The sequence below is a fragment of the Halyomorpha halys genome, unplaced genomic scaffold (assembly GCF_000696795.3).
Source record: "Halyomorpha halys isolate HHAL.00 unplaced genomic scaffold, Hhal_1.1 Scaffold154.1, whole genome shotgun sequence".
NCBI lineage: Eukaryota > Metazoa > Arthropoda > Insecta > Hemiptera > Pentatomidae > Halyomorpha > Halyomorpha halys.
In genome coordinates this window covers 408,562-430,813 of record NW_027112031.1, presented here as the reverse complement: position 1 = coordinate 430,813, position 22,252 = coordinate 408,562, and the positions used below count along the sequence as shown (strand labels likewise).

The following is a 22,252-nucleotide window of genomic DNA, read 5'->3' as shown; positions in this document are numbered from 1 at the left end:
ACTATTGCTCATGCCTTTGTTACTTTTTTTTATTCTTTTCATTATATCTTTGTATTTTTATTTCTATCATTTTATCTTAACATAGTTTCATTTTGTATCTTTTTAGCTCTGATGAAGCCCTGCAAAGTGGGGCGAAACGTTGGAAAATAAATAGTTGTAAACTATTTTTATTTCTCCTCTGACCGCAACCCTGACCATCTCCCTATATATTAAAATAATATAATAGTAGTATTAAAGTAGTATTTAGTATTTATGTATATTTAGTAAAATTTCAGTGCACTAAAATTTGGATAGATAGATAGACATAAGAAAAAAGTACTATTTTAAAAACAAAAAATTGGGAAACAGTACAAATGAAAAAGAAAAATAAGGATAAAAAAATGGAACTTATATTCAGTTTGGAATACATAAAAAATGGTTTCAATTAAGATGACATACACCCAAAAGTTGATAGAAAGAACTTGATAATGGGTAGAAGAGCGCAAAAAAAAACCTTAGGAACCTGGGTTGTAGGATTATAACTGATTATTTATATTTAAAGTATTGATTTGTTTGTATATTTTCTTATCTTTCGTCCTAAGCCACCTTTTTATGTATGTCTTATCATAGATTTTAGGTGGGTCTTCTCAATTTTGGTTTAGGCATTCAGATCTTTTTTCCTTTTCTTCTGAAATTATACTAGCTTTGTATAATTTGTGAATGATATTCAATTTATCATGATACTTTTGTACTAGGTTTTCCTTAATTATTTGTTCATTTCAGTAGGATCAATAATTTTTCAGAAGGTTATTTAGTTTTATGTCAATTTAAGATTATTATTTAATGTTCCATTAAAGTCTTGACCAAAATATTTAGTTTTATTAGTTTCTAGACTAACTGATTTTCTTCTTTTATGACTCTTAATAGTTGTTTCAATGTTGAATGTGCACTACTTAGTATTTTAACAAGAGTTGTTAGAACCTTAAGTGGCATAAAATTCCCTAACATTCTAGCAAATTTTGGATTAATGGACTTTGGTATTCTCTATTCTGATCCATCATGATTTGTACTAATAGAGAATGTACCTATAATTTTAATTATAAGTTTTTGTTCATAATCCAATATGCTTATCTATCATTAAATATTTAAAAGGTATTTCTGGAATAAAGGTGATTTTAAATGTCATTTTCATAGGTTTTTTATCATACTTTGTTCTTACACATGAATGGTGAACGATAGGTGGGCCAAAAGAGCCTTAAGATGGGCCGTGGAGGTTCTGGCAGCATATATTTTTGTGAATATTAGGAGGACTTCTTTACTTTAAGTTGGGAGTGGGGTTGAACCACACATTAATCAATTTCTAGCTTAGTAGTCTACAGACTTCTATGGGTTGGGAGCCACTCCTGTAGAAAGCACTGGACCAACTGTGATATTACAGCCATCATTTGTTAAGATTATAGGATTGGAATAATTGGGGTAAATTAAGATAGCAGAATTAAAAAGTGAGATTTTAAATTACAAAACGCACCAACATAATAATCGGAATATATGCTGATTTCTGATTTGCGTAAGCAAGAAGTTAATGGTTGAGTAAAATAAACATAATTATGAATATACTTTTTAGAGTAACTGTTTAGTCCAAGACTGCTTAATTTCATTTTCTGTAGAAAGGGGAAATTTTTCAATAGCTTCTAGTTTTCAGGAGTCAGTTTTGATTCAATCGTGTGTTAAAATGAATGCCAAAAATGGTAATTCGAAATGGAAAATTTTGGTTTAAGCTAGCTGAATGGAGAAATCGTGTTCATGCAATTTACAAAATTACATCACAAGTGCAAAAAGTGTTCTTTTAATTTTCAGAAAACAATATCGATATAAACAAGTGCATTTGAAGTGCTAGCTAATAAAGAGTTCATAAAGAATTCATCATTGAGTGTTTGTCTCCAATTTCTTGTTTTAATTGTCCAACTGTACGAGATTAAGTAAATTGTTTAAAAATGAATGAACAGTGTCAAACAAATTTGTTAGTAGGTAATACCTAGACCTAGCAAATCCTTTTAATTTAGATTTTACTTGAGTAATTGAGCATGATTTTATTTTCTGACAGTTGCTTTCTGTACAAACATTTCAAAAAATTTGTTCAACATCGTTAACAAAAAATACAACATCTAAGGATTTCTTTCAAAAATAGCTACAAGTCCATAATTTTCTTTTATTATTTTTTATGTAACAGCCATGTTTTCAGTAGGGTTAGTTTCTGCTACTGATTCTGAATTTCTATCCCATCCTTGTATCAATCTATCACTAGTTTTCCAATAAAAATGAAATAGTAACAATAACAATGAAATAAAAAATAGAATGGTTTATAAATTTATCACATCTCAAATATTCTAATAAGTCCCTCCTGAGGTTAGGCTAGTTAAGTGTACCTCAGGTTAATACGGGAACCAACATATAGTGGTGGGAAGATTCTGCTGATGCTACAGTATACTTAGATGTGATCGGAAGATAACTAGAAATAATTAAAAACCACGAAAAATGGAAATTTTTTATTTTTAACTACAATCATCATATGAACTTGTTTCTTGGCTTAATTGTGACTTCTTCTTAAATATTTTATAAATTCAAATAATTTTTTTAAAAATAAAAATGAAAAACTTTAAATTTTTTAAGGAAGTAATTGTTAACACAACTATTTGAAGAAACAAACACTGAAAACTTAGAAACAGATCTTCCAGTTGACTAGATACAGAATTACGAAAAGAAATGAACCAGAAAAATTAAGTAAAAAAATCGTATGTGCTGGTGAACCTTCACCTTGGTGAGTTAGTGGCGGTGTGGAAAGCAGCATTGCCTTACACCGGTATTAGACCATTTTTTCTACCCATAAAAAAATATCTCTTTATAAAACTTATCCCGTATATTATAAAGTAAGCCTCCAGTAATGGAGGCCAAAACACAGGATGGATGAGAAAAAAAATATTGTTTCAGGAAATACAGGGATTGGGGAGGGAAGTGGTTTATTTGCATTTTGATTTATCCAACTAAAATCATAAGTTAGCAAATATGCACACACGATGATAATTTGATCTTTTGTTAAACTAAAGAATGTTTTTTCTAAAATGAGTACAAGAACAACAAATAAAAGTAATAATCAAAAACATGATTCCAGCAAACATTTTACTTTTTTATTCAGAAAAAAATTTCATTCACTCTTTAGTTATAAACATCATAAATCTGTCATTTAGTATTAAATCTAGTGAATATAGTGTCTCACAGAATTTTTGAGTTTTACATGTGTTTTTTTTTTTTTTTAAATATTCCATAGCATATCTAACTGCATCTTGTTCATATCTAACAGCAGTTGTTCTTTTTTTAAATAAATTTAATCTTAAAAATAACAACTATGGTCTATTCTTTATTCATTTTAATTTTAAGAAATACTAAGGAAAAATGCTATATATTCTTTGAAAAAAGAAATAATAAATTTATAAATTACAAAATAAATCCATCATATATTAAAATTATCAACAAATTACTTCAAAATTATTTAAATTTTATAGTAAAAATGATATTATATATTATATTAAAATATGTTTTCAAACACAATTTTAATTATAAGTTAATTACTTATTGCTAATTTCTTCTGTTAATAAAAATAAAAAAGTTTAGTACAGAGGTAGGAGTGAATATTTCTTCATCTAATTTGTAATTTTGAATTATCATTGTACCAAAATTATAACTACATACAAATTAAGTTAATACATAACTTACTTTGCTTCTATTTTGAAAGTGCATGTTAATTTCCTGTGAGATGGTATAACACTGCATTTACCTATGGGACTAATTAGCGATATCTGTTGTGCTTCAAAACCAGCATTACAAAAAATTAATAGCAGTTCCACATTGTAACTGTTGTTGTTTTCTACATCAACCTGTAAGCAGAATATTGCTTATAGACAAATAAAAAAATTGAATAGTTTATTTTTTGTGTGTGTGTGTGTGTGTGTGTGTGTGTGATTTCACTATTTCTTCTTTTTTTACATACCGCTCTATTCAAAACAGACCACCTACTGTAAAAGTGTTAAACTTCGCACCACCAAGGATAATTCATGCCAAAAAGTTCAAAACCATTAATAGCTTGCTCATAGTCAAATTGTTTTATTGATAAGCCACTATACTTATCTTACGATACACAATTGTAATAATCACTCAACATGGTTTGGTGCCAATAGAAGAAGTTTCTGACTATTATGGAAACTCCTTTCTATGTTCAACAGGTGTTTTGAAAAATTGTTTTGAGAGCAACTGTTTGTTGAATATTTATCAGTTAAGCACCAATTTAATCACTTAGGGCTATGATTATGACTACAATACACAATGAAGATAGAAGTTTTTTTCATAGTTTTGTTTAAATAAAAACCAGGTGTAAACTTTACTCTTAAATCTGTATATCTTTACTCTGATGACAGAAATTGAGGGTAAAGTTAAACACATCTGTTTTTCATATAAATTAATTTTACGACAACTTCCAACAATTATTCTAGGTTCACTTGTTTTGGAGGTATTAAAAAAGGGTGGGATCACTGATCAAAAAGCTATTGGCTACCGAAATTATAAAGAATCTACATTACAATGTGTAATCAGGTACATATATGCAAAAGATGTTTTGGGTATAATCCATGTCCCAAATAAAAGCTGTATAAGAGGATTCTACAGAATGCGAGTTGAAAGGTTATTAGATGGACGAAGTGTCATTTTCTAAAAGATTTTTTTTTTTTTTTTTTTAAGATGTGATAATATTTTGTTCACTAATAACCCAGGAGGAAATCCACAAGACCCTTGCTCACTGTAAACCACCAAAAAGACGATGCAGAATTTTTATAAGAACACATATGGTAAGCTGCGAGTAACTGAAACAATAAAGCCAGTCCAGAGTTTTCACAAGAATACATAGGGGAAAATGAGAATAAATGAAGTAATAAGTCCTACTATCCTGTCGACAAAAATATCATTCTGAAGGGAATATTACAGGAAGAGTGCAATTTTGAGGCAGATTAATGAAGGTGTAGGGTGGGAGTTACTTTTGAATACAGATTTTAATTTAGCACCACATGTTCAACTGCACTGGAGCAACTGGAGGAGCACAGCACATTACTCTGCACCCAACACACAAAGGTCACTACAGCTGTCTCTTACACCTCATCTACTGCTTGACTAATACTCCTGGGGGATTTATTCCAGAGGGTACAGAGGAAACCCAAGGAATGGCACTCCCTGGCTGCTGAGATAGTACAGGAGCCCGCTCCTCTCAACCCAGAGGGAGTGGCTGCTCTATCAGCTTAGTGTAAAAGTTTGGACGTTGTAGTAGTGCCAGTTGGTGACTGGATGGGACTCTGCTGCATGTACCAGAGTTGCTCCCCCGAGGCCACTCTGGACTTCACTCCAGGAGGAAAGCTTTTTCAGTGAAATGGGGTTGAGGGCTGGGATGGCTGCACACCTACTCTAACATCATCCAATAAACAATACAGACAAATAAATAATTAACCAATGGAAAATATGAACATTGAAGAGCAGCCTAAAGTGCCAGTTGCGATGGAAACAGGTGAAGAGCAGTTCTCCCAGACCGAATACACGAACGAAGACAATATTAGCTGTGAAAAGGGGATTGAACTGGCAGCTAAGCCCAGACAAGATAAGGTGGTGCGGCCACGCCAACTACCCCCCAGTCTTCCAGGTCATAGGGAGGACTCTCGGTTGACCTCGTCAACTGAATCCGACCAAGGTAAGCTACAGCAAATTAGTCATATTAAGTCTGGCCCAAGCAGCAAGATGCCTAGAGGGGAAGAAGAGGCATTAAAATATGTCAAAATAAATAGAGTCAAATTAAAGAAGAAGCTATATAGAAAGAAGAAAAGGAAGGAGGTGGCCTAGCTTAAAAAAGCCAAAAGGGAGGCCATCAGAATGAGGCGCCAGGCTCCTTCTGAGCAGCTGTCTTTCCCACCCCTCTCTCACCGTGGGGAGAGTAAGACACATGTCTCAAGAGTGGGCCCTCCACATATCCTAGCAAAAAGGCAGAGGCCAATGGACTCCCCATCTGCCAACACCCGTAGGCAGGACAAGAAGAGGTCCAAATCCATTGGGGAGTCCCCTAGAACGACCGGCGACCCTTTTGCGGGACCTTCTACTCATCAGAGGGAGTAGGAGAATACACCAAAGACCTACAAAGAAGCCTCACAGACAGGGTGGTGCGGCCACACCAATTCCCCCGTTTCCAGGTGATGGGGAGGGCTATTGATGACTTCACCCTACTTTGGTTGACCTCCTCAACTGAATCTGTCCAAGGAAGGCTACAACAACTTAGTCATATTAAGGCTGGCCCAAGTAGCAAGATGCCTAGAGAGGAAGGAGAGGCATCAAAGGATGCCACAATAGATTGGGCAAAATTAAAGAAGAAGTTATATAGAAAGAAGGATGCCTTGCTTAGGAAAGCCGAAAGGAAGGCCATCAGAATGAGGCACCAGGCTCCTTCTTCTGAGCAGGCTACCCAAAGGCAGCCTAAAAGGATTGGGCGCCTGACAGGTTCCTCTCCCTTGGTTGCGCTGAGGGAGGACATACTAGACAAAGCTCTCAAACTGATTCAGAAGGGGGGCGAAGGGGAGTCTATGTCTTCCACGCCCCTCTCTCGCCACGGGGAGAGCAAGGCGCTTGTATCAGATGTAGGCCTTCCACATAGGAGCAGGAGAATAAACTTAAGACCTATAAAGAAACCTCACAGAGAGCTTTCCAGTTAGTTATAATGGGGAGCAAGGAGGGTGCCTTCATTACACGCCTCACTCATTAGGAGGCTCCTCATTTCTGAGATTGAGATGAGAATGAATGAGCCACACCCAATGGAGGAGAGCACTGGTGTTTGACAACTCTGGACACCAGGCAGATCCAGGTTGGTTTCTCCTTACATGTTCTGATGAGACAAGAGACTGGATTCCTGACTGGGTACCTCCTACAGACCGTAGGTTTGTGGCGAGGCAGTCCACTGAGGCTCTGTGCCCCACTTAAATTATTATTGGGTTGGAAGCCAAGGTAATCGAACCCAAAAGATTGGTCCAGCTTCTTGAATACCAAAACGAGGACTTGGCAGGCACTGATCACTTGTAGTTTGTGAGAGCGGAAGGTGAACCAGACCACCTGAGAACAATCTTTAAGGAGTTGAACAACATGATCGCCTGGCTGGAAGCAAGTGAATGGCGGCTGAGGTATGAGTTAGTTCAACTAACTATATAAAAGGCACCAGTCTACTCGACAAGAAGTAGCCATCCCCCTCAGGAGGAGCACAGGAAGAGCTGGTGCCAATTGGTGTTAGCTTTTCCTATATCCCTCCTCATCTGCCAGACCAAATGATCAAGGAAAAACAAATTAATATTCAGCATAATAAGTCCGCTACTGCTGAATTTACTTTCGGATATTAAATCCAGGCTGGTGTTAATTCAGGAGCCTTATTGTTATAGGGGGACTATTAGAGCATTAAGGGTATAGGTGGAAGGATTATCTGCCAAAATCCATGTAAAGACAATCTGAGGGCTTGCATCTTGGCCTCTAAGGACCAATAGGCACTGCCACTCCTTCAGTTGAATACAAGAGACATCACAACCTTGGCACAAACCATCAAGCTTGGTATAAAAAAGATAAAATTGTTAATAGAATCTCTTTATGTTCCCCATAGTATAGATCCCTCCAATCAACACCTAGAAAGACTTCTCCGATACTACAGAGAGGTAGATTTACCATTCTTAATTGGCGGAGATATTAATGCTCACCACTTATTGTAGGGAAGCACAGACACCTATGAGTGAGGTGAAGCCTTGCTGGAATTTATAGCCTCAACTGATTCAGAAATTCTCAACAGAGGGGGCTTTGTTACAAGAGCAAGGGGCAAGGTTTTAGATATATCGCTTGCTTCAAGCCGCATTAAAAGCCTTTGGAAAGACTGGAGGGTCACCTTAGACATACCATAGTTTGATCATCGGATGATTTCATTTAAGATAATAGCTGAGAAGCCTCTTCGCACATTGAAAAGAAACCTGAGAAATACCGACTGGGATTTATTCAGAGAGAGTGTGGTAAGTGATTCACTCTATGCGGTGGGAGGACTTTTCAGGTCGAAGTTGGACATGGAATCTAGCCTCCTCGAAAGAACTGTTATATTAGCCTACGAGGCTTGCCAATTGTAAACAGAGTCTAGTAAAAAAGTCAGATGTGGTCAACTGAATTGAGTAAATTAAAAAAATACACAAGAGCCTATAATAAAGCTTACAAGACAAAGCTGGAATGTATACCAGACCACCTCCAATAATATTAAAGAGAATAAAGAAGACATAAACAAGATGGCTGGTACAAGTTCTGTAGTAACATAGAAAGCACGCTGGAAGCCTCCCGACTAATAAAGCTACTAGGTAGTAATGGTCAATTAGGTGCATTAAGGAAACCAGATGGGAAGTGGCGCTCCAATCTAGAGAAAACCTTGTCCCATTTAATGGAGATACATTTTCCAGGTTGCCAGCACAGAAAATTAGACAATCCTCCTATCATGGATTCCTTCAGAGAGGCTTCTAATGAAGAAGATTGGTTGTTAGTGAAGTCTATCATTATAGACAGGACCATAAGGTGGGCTGTGGGGAAGCTCAAGCCATAAAAGGCCAGATACAAAAGGTATTCTCCCATGCATGCTCAAAGGACTTAATGCCATACTCTGCCGTATTAGGGTATTGCTTACAGCCTCTCTGGCATTGGGATATACCCGATTCATGGAGGAAATCATTGATAGCTTTTATTACCAAGAATAGGAAAGAGGACTATAGTGTCGCTAAATCTTATTGACCTATAAGTTTTTCCTCCTTCCTGTTTAAGATCTTGGGGAAGTTGGTGACAGTTTTCCTTACAAGCAAGGTGTTACCAATCAATCCCCTTCATCCAAATCAACATGCATATCTCCAGGGAAAATCTACTGAGACTACCCAGCACTCCCTGGTAGGGAGGACTGATAAGGCCTTAACACAGAGGTTCATAATCTTTTTTTGTAGTTTGCGACTCCCTAAATAATCAGATTTTTTGTAGTCCCTTTGATAAAACAGATTTTTTTCTAAATTTCTGACTTTCTTGAAAAATGCTAGGCCTAAACAAATGAACTCTGATTGCTAATAGGAGTTCTTACCGGTGATTGCAGACTTAAAAGACATCTTAAGATTTGTGGAGTAGTTCGCGATGAAACCTGTAAATTCCAAGTGATCTAGCACATGTTTTTTCTGTATTCTTTTTAACTTATACTGTAGGGTGAAAGCAAAGGAGGTAGTTACTAAATAGAGAAAAAGTTTTGTTACCGCTTGAGGTAAAAATAGAAATGCTTGAACATTTACACCATGGCGAGTGGCTTGTATCCATATCACATTTTTATAAAGTCAATAAAGCAACTGTAAAATCCACTAAGAAATCAGAGCTAAAAATAAGAAATTCTACAGCTTTAACCTCATAATGAGTAAAAATTTTTTGTGATCTACCAATTGAAAAATATGGAAGCAGCATTAATATTACGGATTGAAGACCGTAACCTGAAAATAGTGTCCCTAAGTAGTGCTATAATCTGCAAGCATGATGTAAAATAAAAAGCGTCTTTACAGTAGGGATGGGATATCGAAAGAAAATATCGATATCGATATCAGATAGCAATATCAATATAGATATAATATCAGAACTAAAATATCGATATCGATATAATATCGGAACTAAAATATCGAAATATCGATATCGAAAATTTAACGAATTAAAGTAATAAAAATTATAAAATGATAACATAGCAGGACATATGAAGACTTATTTGAACACCACGTTAACCATATCATAAATATAACAAATATAAACTAAAATATAATTGTTTTATTGAAGAAAATTAAAAAATTGAATATTGATATTTTATTGTGATAAGTACATATTTATTTCGATATTTCCTATTGTTGTAATCAATAGGGAATATGAGCATCAATATTCCGATATTATTTTATTTTAATAATTACATATTTTTTTCGATATTTTACATTGTTGTAATATTGATTATAAATATAAACAACAATCTTCTGATATTATTTTATCGAAATATCAATATTTAGTTTAAAAAGACTAGAAAATTGTATAGAATAATTAAAAATGAATTATCGATATTTTATTTTGATAAATACATATTTATTTCGATATTTTGTATTATTGTAATATCGTTATGGTATATAAGAAAAATATAACGATATTACTTTATCGATATATTGTTTAAAATGACTAAAATATTACATAGAGGTTTTAAAATAGGAATATCGATATTTTATTTTGATAATTACATATACTTTTTCGATATTTTACAATGTTGTAACATCGATTTGGAATATAAACAATAATATTCCGAAATATCGATATTTTGTTGAAAATAACATAGAGATTTTAAAATAGGAATATCGATATTTTATTTTGATATTACATATTTATTTCAATATTTTACACTGTTGTAATATCAATGTGTAATATAACCAACAATATTTCAATATTATTTTATCGAAATATCGATATATAGTTTAAAATTACTAAAATAACATATATAAAGATTTTAAAATAGGAATATCGATATTTTATTCTGATAATTACATATTTATTTCGATATTTTACACTATTGTAATATCGATATGGAAGTATTTGAAACAATATCCCAATATTGTTTTATCGAAATATCAATACTTTGTTTAAACTGACTAGAAAATTGTATAGAATAATAAAAAATGGAATATCAATATTTCTGTAAATAAAAATATCAAAAAATCATTGCTAATCATCTAAATTGATATTATCAACAATGTTAAATACCGAAATGAACATGAAATCATCAAAATAATATATCGAAATACCTTTTTTTAGCTTTTCATAAATGTTATAGTTATAAAAGATAAAATATCCATACTTCTATAAAATAAAATATCGAAATATAGTTTCTAATCTTCGATATCGATATTAACTACTATGTAAAATATGGAAAGGAACATGAATTAATCAATTTAAAAATATCGAAAAAATAGTTTTAAGCTTTTTATAAATATTTTTAAAGCAAATATCGATATTTAGATTAATAGATATCGAAATGTCGTTTCTAATATTTTATATCGATATTAATAACAATGTAAATTATCGAAAGAACTTTGAATTTATAAATTTAAAATATCGAAAAACTATTCGATTAATGCTTTTTATAAAATTTTCTTAATCTTAATTAAACCAAATATTGATATTTCTATTTTTTAAAAATATCGAAATATCGATATCGATATTATCAACAATGTTAAATATCGAAATGAATTTGAAATTTTCAAAATGAAATATCGAAATATCGATATCGATATTTTCAACAATGATAAATATCTAAATAAATATGAAATCATAAAAATAAAATATCGAAATAGCTTACTTTGGTTTTTAAAAAATGTTATAGTTTCGTTTCATAAAATATCGATATTGTCATAAAAATAAATATCAAAATATCGTTTCTAATCTTCGATATAGATATTGGTAACAGTGTAATAAATATGGAAAGGAACATGAATTTATCAATTTAAAATATCGAAACACTATTTTAATGCTTTTTATAAAATTTTCTTAATCTTATTAAACCAAATATCAATATTTCTATTAATAAGATATCGAAATATCGATATCGATATTTTCATTAATGTTAAATATCGATATGAACATGAAACCGTAAAAATAAAATACCGAAATACCTTATTTTAGCTTTTCATAAAATGTTATAGTATTCTTTCATGAAATGTCGATATTTCTATAAAATAAAATATCGAAATATCGTTTCTAATCTTCGATATCGATATTGATTACTATGTAAAATATCGAAAGGAACATGAATTAATCAATTTAAAATATCAACAAAATATTTTTAAGCTTTTTATAAAATTTGCTTAATATTTTTAAACCAAATATCGATATTTAGATCAATAGATATCGAAATGTTGTTTCTAATATTTTATTTCGATATTAATAACAATGTAAATTATCGAAAGAATATTGAATTTATAAATTTAAAATATTGAAAAACTATTTTAATGCTTTTTATAAAATTTTCTTAATCTTATTAAACCAAATATCGATATTTCTATTAAAAAAAGATATCGATATTATCAACAATGTTAAATACCGAAATGAATTTGAAATTTTCAAAATGATATATCGATATTTTCAACAATGATAAATATCTAAATAAATATGAAATCATAAAAATAAAATATCGGAATAGCTTATTTTAGCTGTTCATAAAATGTTATAGTTTCGTTTCATAAAATATCGATATTTCTATAAAAATAAATATCGAAATATTGTTTCTAATCTTCGATATCGATATTGGTAACAGTGTAAAATATGGAAAGGAACATGAATTTATAAATTTAAAATATCGAAAAACTATTTTAATGCTTTTTATAAAATTTTCTTAATCTTATTAAACCAAATATCGATATTTCTATTAAAAAAAAAAAATCTAAATATTGATATCGATATTATCAACAATGATAAATAACCAAATGAATCTATACAATATTTCTTGTATTTATCCCTACTTTTAAGGTGCGACCTTTTTTTTTCTGGTTTATTCTTAAAGTTGAAACTTATTTAAAGAAAAATAATTTAAACTTCAAGGCAGTTCTTCTGTCCAAGGCCAAACTCCAACCTATGGACCAAGGAAAAATACAGGCCTTCAACTTCTATTGCATTAGGCGAATGTTTAATATTATACTGGATGCTATGGAATGTTGGAAAAATGTAAGTTTTTCCAGTAACAAAGAGTTAATTGGTTAGTTTTTAAAAAATAATTAAAAAACAATATATACAAAAGCTGAAATATTGTTAAAAAGAACTAAAAACAATAAAATTGTACCTATAAGTAGTTTCAAACTCTAAAAGAAAATTTAATTGAAAACTGAAAGGCCTTATTTACCAACCTCATAAATATAATAACATTCATTTTTGATTCTCATCAAAAAAATTAAGTGACTCTATGAAAATACTTACAGTAAATTCCATGACTTTGTTGATCTGCATAGTAAATTTTGGTAAAACGGGAATAAATATTCCATAGTGATTACAAATCAAATCAGGTCGGGGTTCACCATCATTTTGTGAAAAACTTCCAATATTCTGGAAGACATTTACTACCTGAATAGCCCTCCACATATAACCTTTAGGGTCATCAATACGGATTAGACTTGCCAGCACCTAAAAAAAAAATATTAAAAATTTAACAAGCATATGATTAAAAGAAAGGATATGATTATAGTATGTTCAACCAAATCTGCAATAAAGGGATTGAAGTTTGCATTGTGGATAATTTTATTTGTTACATAACAAAGAGCATTAAGGATTGTGAGGATTAGATGAGGGAGAAATTCTGTGGTTTCCTAGAACCCAATATCTCAATTTGAAATGTCCCAATATATATGAGCTTTTTCAAGCAAAATGGAAGTCCAGAACTTTACACAGATAAATGTTAGACTAATTGAAATCTATGATACTGAACTACTAGAGGTTGTTATCGTAGATAAATTGACACTACATTTTCATTAAAGTGCAAGCATGTTCTGTACATACATACATTTGATTACAAATATTTTAAGTCATGAAAAGTGAAATAATTTTAATTTTGGTGCAAGAACCTGTGCAAAATTCCATAGTGCATTTAAAAACAGTACTTCCTTACAAAGTGCTGAACCAAGATCCTAGGTTGAGGTAAACCCTTCAAGCATAGCTAACTTGAGAGCACCATAGCATTACTTTGATATCCAAAATTTCTGTACCCGATGAAATCATTCTATAGACTTAAACAGCTAAAAATATGTTGGATTCAACTTTTTTTTATACACAGTTGCTCAATCAAATGTTATTAAAATTTTCATGAATAATGATTTTAAATTTCAAATTCAACAAAAAAAGGTTAAAATATTGTCAAACCTATTTTCTGCTATTCTCCTCATCATAATGGGAAAAAAACACAACATATTTTGTTTTAAAAATTGATCTGATTCCCTAAGAAAATATAGAAAAACCTTTTGATAGTTTCTGACTCTCTTGCACAACCAGTCCCCATTTTCCTGGAAGTATTCTACAATGATGAGCTATATTTTAAAGAATAATTTTAATATATATATTTTATACAGAAATTTAAATAAAACTTAATTTTTGAACCAAGACTTCTATAACAGCCTGATAATATGCAATAATGTGTAAATAATCTTGAATATGTTGAAATAAAAACTAATAGCATATTTAAAACTTAACCTCCCTTAAGCTGTGATATCTTTAAAGTCAGAAAAAATAAAACATGTGATATTTAAAAAAATTAATGCATCATTCAAGAAAAATCTCATCTCAATTATCCTTTTGTACTATGTATGTAATTGTTTCTGACATGAGATACCTCTAGGGCTATCCACTGAGTTTTTATAAAAGTTATCATACCATATTTTTGATTTCTTCAGACTTTCGAGGTATTACAGCTTAAGCAACAATAAGTATTTGTCAAGAGGTACATTTTGAAATAAATAAATGATTTCTTATTAATTACTTAATAAAAACATCAATTACCATAATAATTAAGTATAAACTTAAATAACACATGGAGGTTAAACATTACCTTGTCTCCTTCAATGGGAATGTAACCAGGCTCACAGGATTCTAATGTAAACCAGGCAAAATCACTAATTATACCACGAGCTACATCCCATTTTGTTACTATACCACTCTTTATGGTTGTTATTGTAGGTCTTATCTTATTTACTGATAATTGATTATCAATAATCTGACCTTCTAGGGTTATAAAATCACCTATAAAAAAATAAAATTAAGACTAAAAATCAAAAGCGCTACAAATTAAGGAAAACATCTGAAAACAAAAATTGAATTGGAGTAGTTCTCAATTAAACTGACAAAGGATTTTTAAAGGACATGGAGCAGGAGTAAATATTTGACTTTGAGAATTCATTAAGGTACATAGGCCTTTTGTCGGCTTTTCACTTCTATCTCAAAAATGGTTGGTCATACAGAAATAAATATTCTATCAACAAAATAAAACTTACACTTCCTTTGAGAACACTTATATTAAATTGTTTTTATATCTGTTAAGCTTTTGAGGTACCTACAATCTAAAACTTACAATTTTTTTTAGACTTTCATGTGGATAGTACTATATGTGACCTACTACTATGTGTATATACTACTACTATGTGATCATCAAAAAAAGATTGATCGCACACTGGGGAAGACCACATAGCCGACGAATTGAGATGTATACCAATACAGGTTTGATTCCTGATTGCTGGTTCAGAGAGGTATAAAGAAGTGACTGACCCCCAATGTCCGAAAAATCTCCTGGCCCTCCAAGTTAGGAATTGGGAATAGGGCTGATAATTTAAAAAACTACATGCATATTGAATCATGAAAAGTTGGGAGCTCATATAGACCATTATACAGAATTTATATAATGGTTATATAATATAAAGGTATATATAAATTTTACAGAAAGGTAAGTTGGCCAGGTGATAAAACCACTTTTACAATCAACCACAACAACCACACACTGTTCTACAACAATAGAAAGACAAAATAGAATGGCTGGCACTTGATTTATAGTTAGTCTAGCAGTAGGAAAATCAGATTTAAACTTCACACTAATCAATGGGAGGATGAGTGAATTACACATAAGAGGTAGGAGTACTATAATTATTAACAAATATACACCAAGCAACAATAAAGAAGACGAGGTGCAGAATCATATCTATGATCAGTTAGACCAGATAGATAGGTTTATACAGATTTTAATGCCAAGATTAGTATAAAATATCTTAGACCAGGAACTGGCAGTGAATTCATTCGACAAAAGGACTTACAGCTAGGAACCATTTTAAATTGTAGAGAGCTCTCATATGAACACACAACACAGGTCAGTAACTTGCAAGTTGTTGCTTTAAGCATGAAATTTAAATTATGTAATGGCAAAATTTGATGTTCCACTGGCCAACTAAAATTATCGTAATTGAAATTTTTATAGGATGTGTAGTATGTATTCCTAAAATATGGCATATCTTCTTGCATTTTTAAAACTGATGTCATCAAAGTCACCAAATGGAAGTTGGATGTAGAAAAAATATAAGTACTTGGTCTGTCGGCATGTGTTTTTTGGGGGGCTAAAAACAAAATTTCTATTTATGTTCTGATAAATAGGCCAAAACAGGGAAATTTAGCACTTTTATCATATTTTGCCTAAAATTCTGAGTCTCCATTCAATTGAAAAACAATGCTGTTGCGTGTTACCTAGGCCAAGAAACAAACCATAAAGAACAAAAACAAAAACAAATTTTTTATTGCAAAGTAACGAAAATATTCACAACACTTCTAAATGCCCTCAAGTTATTTTATTTTTTTTTTACACACTATCCAAAAACATATGTTTTAATTCATCAACAATTTCAACTAAAATCGATCGATCGACCAGATAACATTGTTACACTGCCCATTTCTTAAAACTGTTCATCCCAAACAGAACCACCTTCACACCCTAGAGTTTGGAATCAATCTTATCAATATGTTTTCTATGATGCTGAAAGGAATCTTGTTTTGATTTGTTTTTAGCCTCTAGTACTTTTATGATTCTAATACATTCTGATTTTTCAATTTTGTATCATTATTATGATGCTCTATATTATTATGTCTTGAACTGACTGAGTCATTTTTACAGCTCCGTTGTGTTTTTTTTTTTTTTTTTAATCTTCTCGTCTCCTATCTTCTTCTCTTCTACTACATTCTTTATGTCTGTTAATATACTTCCTCTCTTCTTCAATTAACCCTCTTCCCTTTCTATCTTCATCATTTCTATTGGGGCCAACATATTTTTAGTAATTGGTTCCATACTATAAATAAATTTATCTGTTATGGTTGTAAGCATTTTGTATTAGCATGTTTTTTATTTATGCAACAGAGGTATAAATAAGACCATTATTTGTACATATGCCGGGCTCAGGTATCTTTATCTCTCTAGTCAGTTAGTTACTAGCAGGCTGGCAACCCTAATATTCTCATCCTCAAGGTGGACTATTCATTCTCTTTCTCCACGAGGACAATTATCCACATGGGGCCCCATCACCCAGGATGATATAAAGACATTTTTATTTTAAATATAAGTAGATGGTCAGGGTTGCGGTCAAAAAAAGAACAAATAGCTTAAAACTATTTTAATGTCCAACGTTTCGCCCCACTTTGCAGGGCTTCATCAGGGCTGTTCAAAGCGAATGGTTGAACCTGCAAAGTGGGGCGAAATGTCAGACATTAAAATAGTTTTAAGCTATTTGTTCTTTTTTTGACCACAACCCTGACCATCTACTTATATTTAAATCTCTACGATCAACTATATATACATATACATTTTTATTTTATGTCACAAATGACACAACAAATATTTTTTTTGTTTCTAATTTTAAAATAATTTTAATTTTTGTATTAGTCAGAAGTGCTGTAGCAAGTGCTATATATTCCAAACAATGTGCCAACCAAGCAGGGAAATTCTGCGAGGTAGCCCTATACAACTTGGTCTCTAGGATCGAAAGATCACTCGAACAAAAAGAGATCACAGTTGGCATCTTCACAGACATTGAAGGTGCATTTGACAAGACTCCTTATAGCGTTATTAATGATGTGCTAAGGGAGAGAAATATAGATCCCATCATATCCGGATGGATTTCTTCCATCCTGGAACAAAGGATCCTCAAATCAGAATTAGGGCACTCTGAACTGTGGATTAGACCCAAAGGGTGCTGCCCACAGGGTGGTATGCTCTCTACCTTACTCTGGTGCTTGATTTTTTGCTAATAACCCTAAACACTGTAGGTTACTATACACAGGGTTATTATGCAGATGACATTGCAATCCTGATTGAAGGAAAGTATCCTCAGATATTTTCAGATCTAGTGCAGACTGCAGCAAACATTCTGGTGGGCTGGTGTAAGAACAATGGTCTGAGCATCAGCCCACTCAAGGTTGGTGTCTGTGTCTTTACTAAAAAGAGAAAGGTGACAATAAGATCACCTATGTTGAATGGAATCCAGATTAACCAAGTTAAAGAGGTGAAACACCAGGGGGTTATTCTGGACCACAAACTACGACAGCACAAGCATGTACTAGAGAAAGCTTGTAAAACCCTCGAATGTCTAGGGCCTGCATATGTCCAATAGGCAAGAACTGGGAGCTCAAACCAAGAATGGTTTACAAGCTGTACATAATAGCTGTAAGACCAATGGTCTCATATGCAGCCCTGGTATGGTGGCACAGAGCCAAAGTAGGGTCGTGCAGGAATATACTTGATAGACTACAGAGGTTCGCATGCCTGATGACCACCACTCCAACAGCAGCAATGGAAGTCATGCTTAGCCTAACTCCACTACACCTGGAAATCAAAGCACAAGCTCTGAACACTATGTATAGGCTTGTTAAACAAAATGCTATATCCAATGCCCTGACTCTAGCAGGACATGGGAAGATAATTTAGCGGATAGATGAGGAGAGGGTGCTTTCCATGCACTCAGACTTACAAATCTACAAATATAAAAGCACTAAACTAAGTGTCAACATTGCCAAAACAAAAATACACAAACTGAGCAATGGCATTAATTGCTACATGGACGGCTCCCTAACAACCCAGGGCTCAGGAGCTGGCGTCTACCGTTGCAATAAGCCATTGGAAGGTATATCTATTCCCTTAGTGAGGTATACTTTAGTATTTCAATCAGAAATACTCGTAATAAACCATTGCACCAGCACTCTTATAGACGAAGCGCTCTCTGGTAGAATAATTACAATCTACAAAGATAACCAGGCAGCAATAGGGGTACTCAGCAACCCAATCACTCGATCCAGAGTTGTTGAAGACTGCTACAGCAGCACTCAACAAACTCTCATGCATTAATAAAGTCAGCATTGAATGGGTGCCGGTTCACTGTGGTAACATTGGCAACGAACATGCAGTCAGACTTGCTAGGAATAGCTCTGAAACCATTCCTGTAACCTGTGTATGTGGATTGTTGGTTGGTACTGAATATTTACAGAGGCACAACAATGTAGCCAAAATTTTGCATCAGGCCCTGGCAATAAAGTAAAAGTTAATTGATGACAAGAGTCCATACTACAAGTACCACCCAAAGAGACTCCCCCAAAAAGGTCCTCTCAAGCTCTATTGGGATGAATCTATAGCGAGAGGGAGTAGGGGTTTCGATCACTACTCACCAGAGCGCTGCACCTCGAGCCTCACCGAAGCTCTCAAATTTACATATTACTTAATTTTGTAAAAACACATTGTTATTTTTATATATTAATAATCTCTGTGCATAACACTTAACAATGTCAATAGAATGATTAATAAACGAAACCAAAACAATGCACGAACCTATCTCAAGCAGACATGTATCGACCGCTTCTCGGTCACAGCCGCATGGACTAGGCCTATAAATAAGGGACTCTAAATCCCCAAATTTGATCTTAGATCCACATCCTTTCCTGGGTCTAGTCATGGCACAGGTGGCGTATACACTGCTCGAGATAGAGAAGTTCATTGCCAATCTATGCTCACCAAAGTTGTTATTTCTGTACGCACACCTAAGACGATGGCCAATCTCCTCTCCTTCTCTCCAGCAATCTTAGTCCATCCGCTTCATCTCAGCAACTAAGATTGTAACCTAATCCTTAACGGTTACACTGGTCCGTCCGCTTCATCTCGGCAACCAGTGTAATTTCCCGTCTCTCCCCGGCTCTAGTCTGTCTGCTTCATCTTGGCAACTAGTAAGCTGGCTCCTATCTTGACAGTTCTAGTCCGTCCGCTTCATCTCGGCAACTAGAACTGTTACTCTACCTCAGACTCTCTCACCTAGAGCTCCTCTACCTGCATCAGTGTCCAGGGCTCATCCTCTGGATATAATGAATACGCCTTGTCGTGGGCCTTCTATAAAGAGATATCAGGCTGGAGAAATCGCCTAAGACCAGACAACCCCGACGTGACCAAGGCCGACGAAGAGAAGCCCGCTGACGTGATCCAGGCCGACGCAGAGAAGCCCGCCTGACGTGATCCAAGCTGTCGAAGAGAAGCCCGACACGATCCCGACGTGATAAGTCCGTCATAACAAGGCCCGACACAGGAAGGACTTATTAACGAGGAACAATAAATAACTAGAGAGATAACAAACAATAACGAAAGAGAAGGCAGAGAATCTTCAGAGACGGAAAGAGAAGAGAAACAAGGAAAACCAGTAGAACAAAAAAATAGGAGACAACATAACCCAGCGCAGTTAAACCTCAATCAGGGACCTGTGTTGCGGATTCTACACCCAAGGAAGGCCTAGCCCAAGCAATATTAAGGAGATACCACTAGCAAAGACGTCTCACGAAAATTCGGCAAACGCCTAGGCACCGCTCGTAAACGCAGCAGCTCATGCCTACCTCCAATCAAGACGTGCTAAATCAGGACTAGACACTCTCCCAAGGCTCAAGACTCAACATTAGAGGAAATTTTCAAAAGTCAACCGCGGTATCATCTTCTTGTCAAGGACCCACAGGCCAGCCATTTCTCAAGAAGACCGAAGCCTTTATTTCCCTGCTACCAGTCCGTATAGGACAGCGCAGAACTCCCTCGGACTTCGTAGGTACAGCCGGCGTAACCCACAACGAAGTCACCCGAGATGAGGATCTGTGCTTCAACAACTTCTTCACTGGACCTTAAATCATGGCTGACGAAGACAAAACAATACCTATTAGCGGACCTCCTACACTGGTACGGGCGCCCACCACGTAAGGTACACCGAGACATCCCGCCAGCCTGCTGCTCATGGGCCACAACTGGCACACCGATGCTACACCCCTAGCAAGTATCGCGCGGACCACCCACCAACTCATGGCCCCGACTGGCGCAGAGACGCTCCAACTTAAGAACAGCTCCCGCTCCGGTGCTAGATAACCGAATAGGATCTCACCATGACCACCTCACTTAGCGACATTAGGCACCTTAGATGCTTCGACTTTACCTTCAGCAGAACACCGAAGTCATCCAGTCTGCTCGCACATCGTGGCACACAAACTGGCGCAGCTGATGTTCTCTCCTTCTGACCTTACTGGGACTACTACCTACCAGCACCACCTAGGAGATTACAAATCAAAAAGTCGTGGAGCAACTCATCGCCCACATCAGAACTTCAATCTTTTCACCACAGGGACATATCTAAATTCCGACTTTGACAGGAACAGTAGGTGGGGGAAGATCAGTTCCGAGTTCGTTTCAACTTGGGGCAACCATCGCTGCAACTAGCGGCAATGAAGGTTACAACCCAATAAGAAAACACAACATACACTCAAATTGAGAAGAACAAGAAATCCGAAACAGGATGAACAGCGTCCATTCCAACTAGGAAGACCAAAATACTCTCCAAATAGGAAGAATAACAAACGGACTCGATCAAGACGACCAGTCAAATTCTTAGTCCACTTCTTTGATAACATCGACTACAGCAAAGTTGCCAACTCCCGAACATCCTTATGACTCCGTCATCAAGGAGGGGTGTCCTGTAGCGAGAGGGAGCAAGCGTTTCGATCACTACTCACCAGAGCGCTGCACCTCGAGCCTCACCGAAGCTCTCAAATTTACATATTACTTAATTTTGTAAAAACACATTGTTATTTTTATATATTAATAATCTCTGTGCATAACACTTAACAATGTCAATAGAATGATTAATAAACGAAACCAAAACAATGCACGAACCTATCTCAAGCAGACATGTACCAACCGCTTCTCAGTCATAGCCGCATGGACTAGACCTATATATAAGTGACTCTAAATCCCCAAATTTGATCTTAGATCCACATCCTTTCCTGGGTCTAGTCATGGCACAGGTGGCGTATACACTGCTTGAGACAGAGAAGTTCATTGCCAATCTATGCTCGCCAAAGTTGTTATTTCTGTACGCACACCTAAGACGATGGCCAATCTCCTCTCCTTCTCTCCAGCAATCTTAGTCCGTCCACTTCATCTCGGCAACTAAGATTGTAACCTAATCCTTTAGGTTAAAATCTTAGTAATCTAATCTTAATAATCTAAAAATTAAACGGTTACACTGGTCCGTCCGCTTCGTCTCGGCAACTAGTAAGCTGGCTCCTA

The 22,252-nt window shown here is 34.3% G+C and overlaps 1 protein-coding gene across 3 annotated transcripts in view; it reads right to left on the bottom strand.

Annotated features, from left to right (window-relative positions):
- Nucleotides 1-22,252, bottom strand: part of LOC106678681 (probable RNA helicase armi) — an 89,828-nt gene that overhangs the window by 42,628 nt on the left and 24,948 nt on the right. For all 3 annotated transcript variants that reach the window (XM_014417377.3, XM_067049941.1, XM_014417376.3), the window contains exons 4-6: nucleotides 14,699-14,889; nucleotides 13,081-13,284; nucleotides 3,751-3,911 (exon numbers count right to left, since the gene is read on the bottom strand). In XM_014417377.3, the coding sequence (XP_014272863.1) occupies nucleotides 3,751-3,911; nucleotides 13,081-13,284; nucleotides 14,699-14,889 (556 nt within the window). The remainder of the gene's footprint in view (nucleotides 1-3,750; nucleotides 3,912-13,080; nucleotides 13,285-14,698; nucleotides 14,890-22,252) is intronic.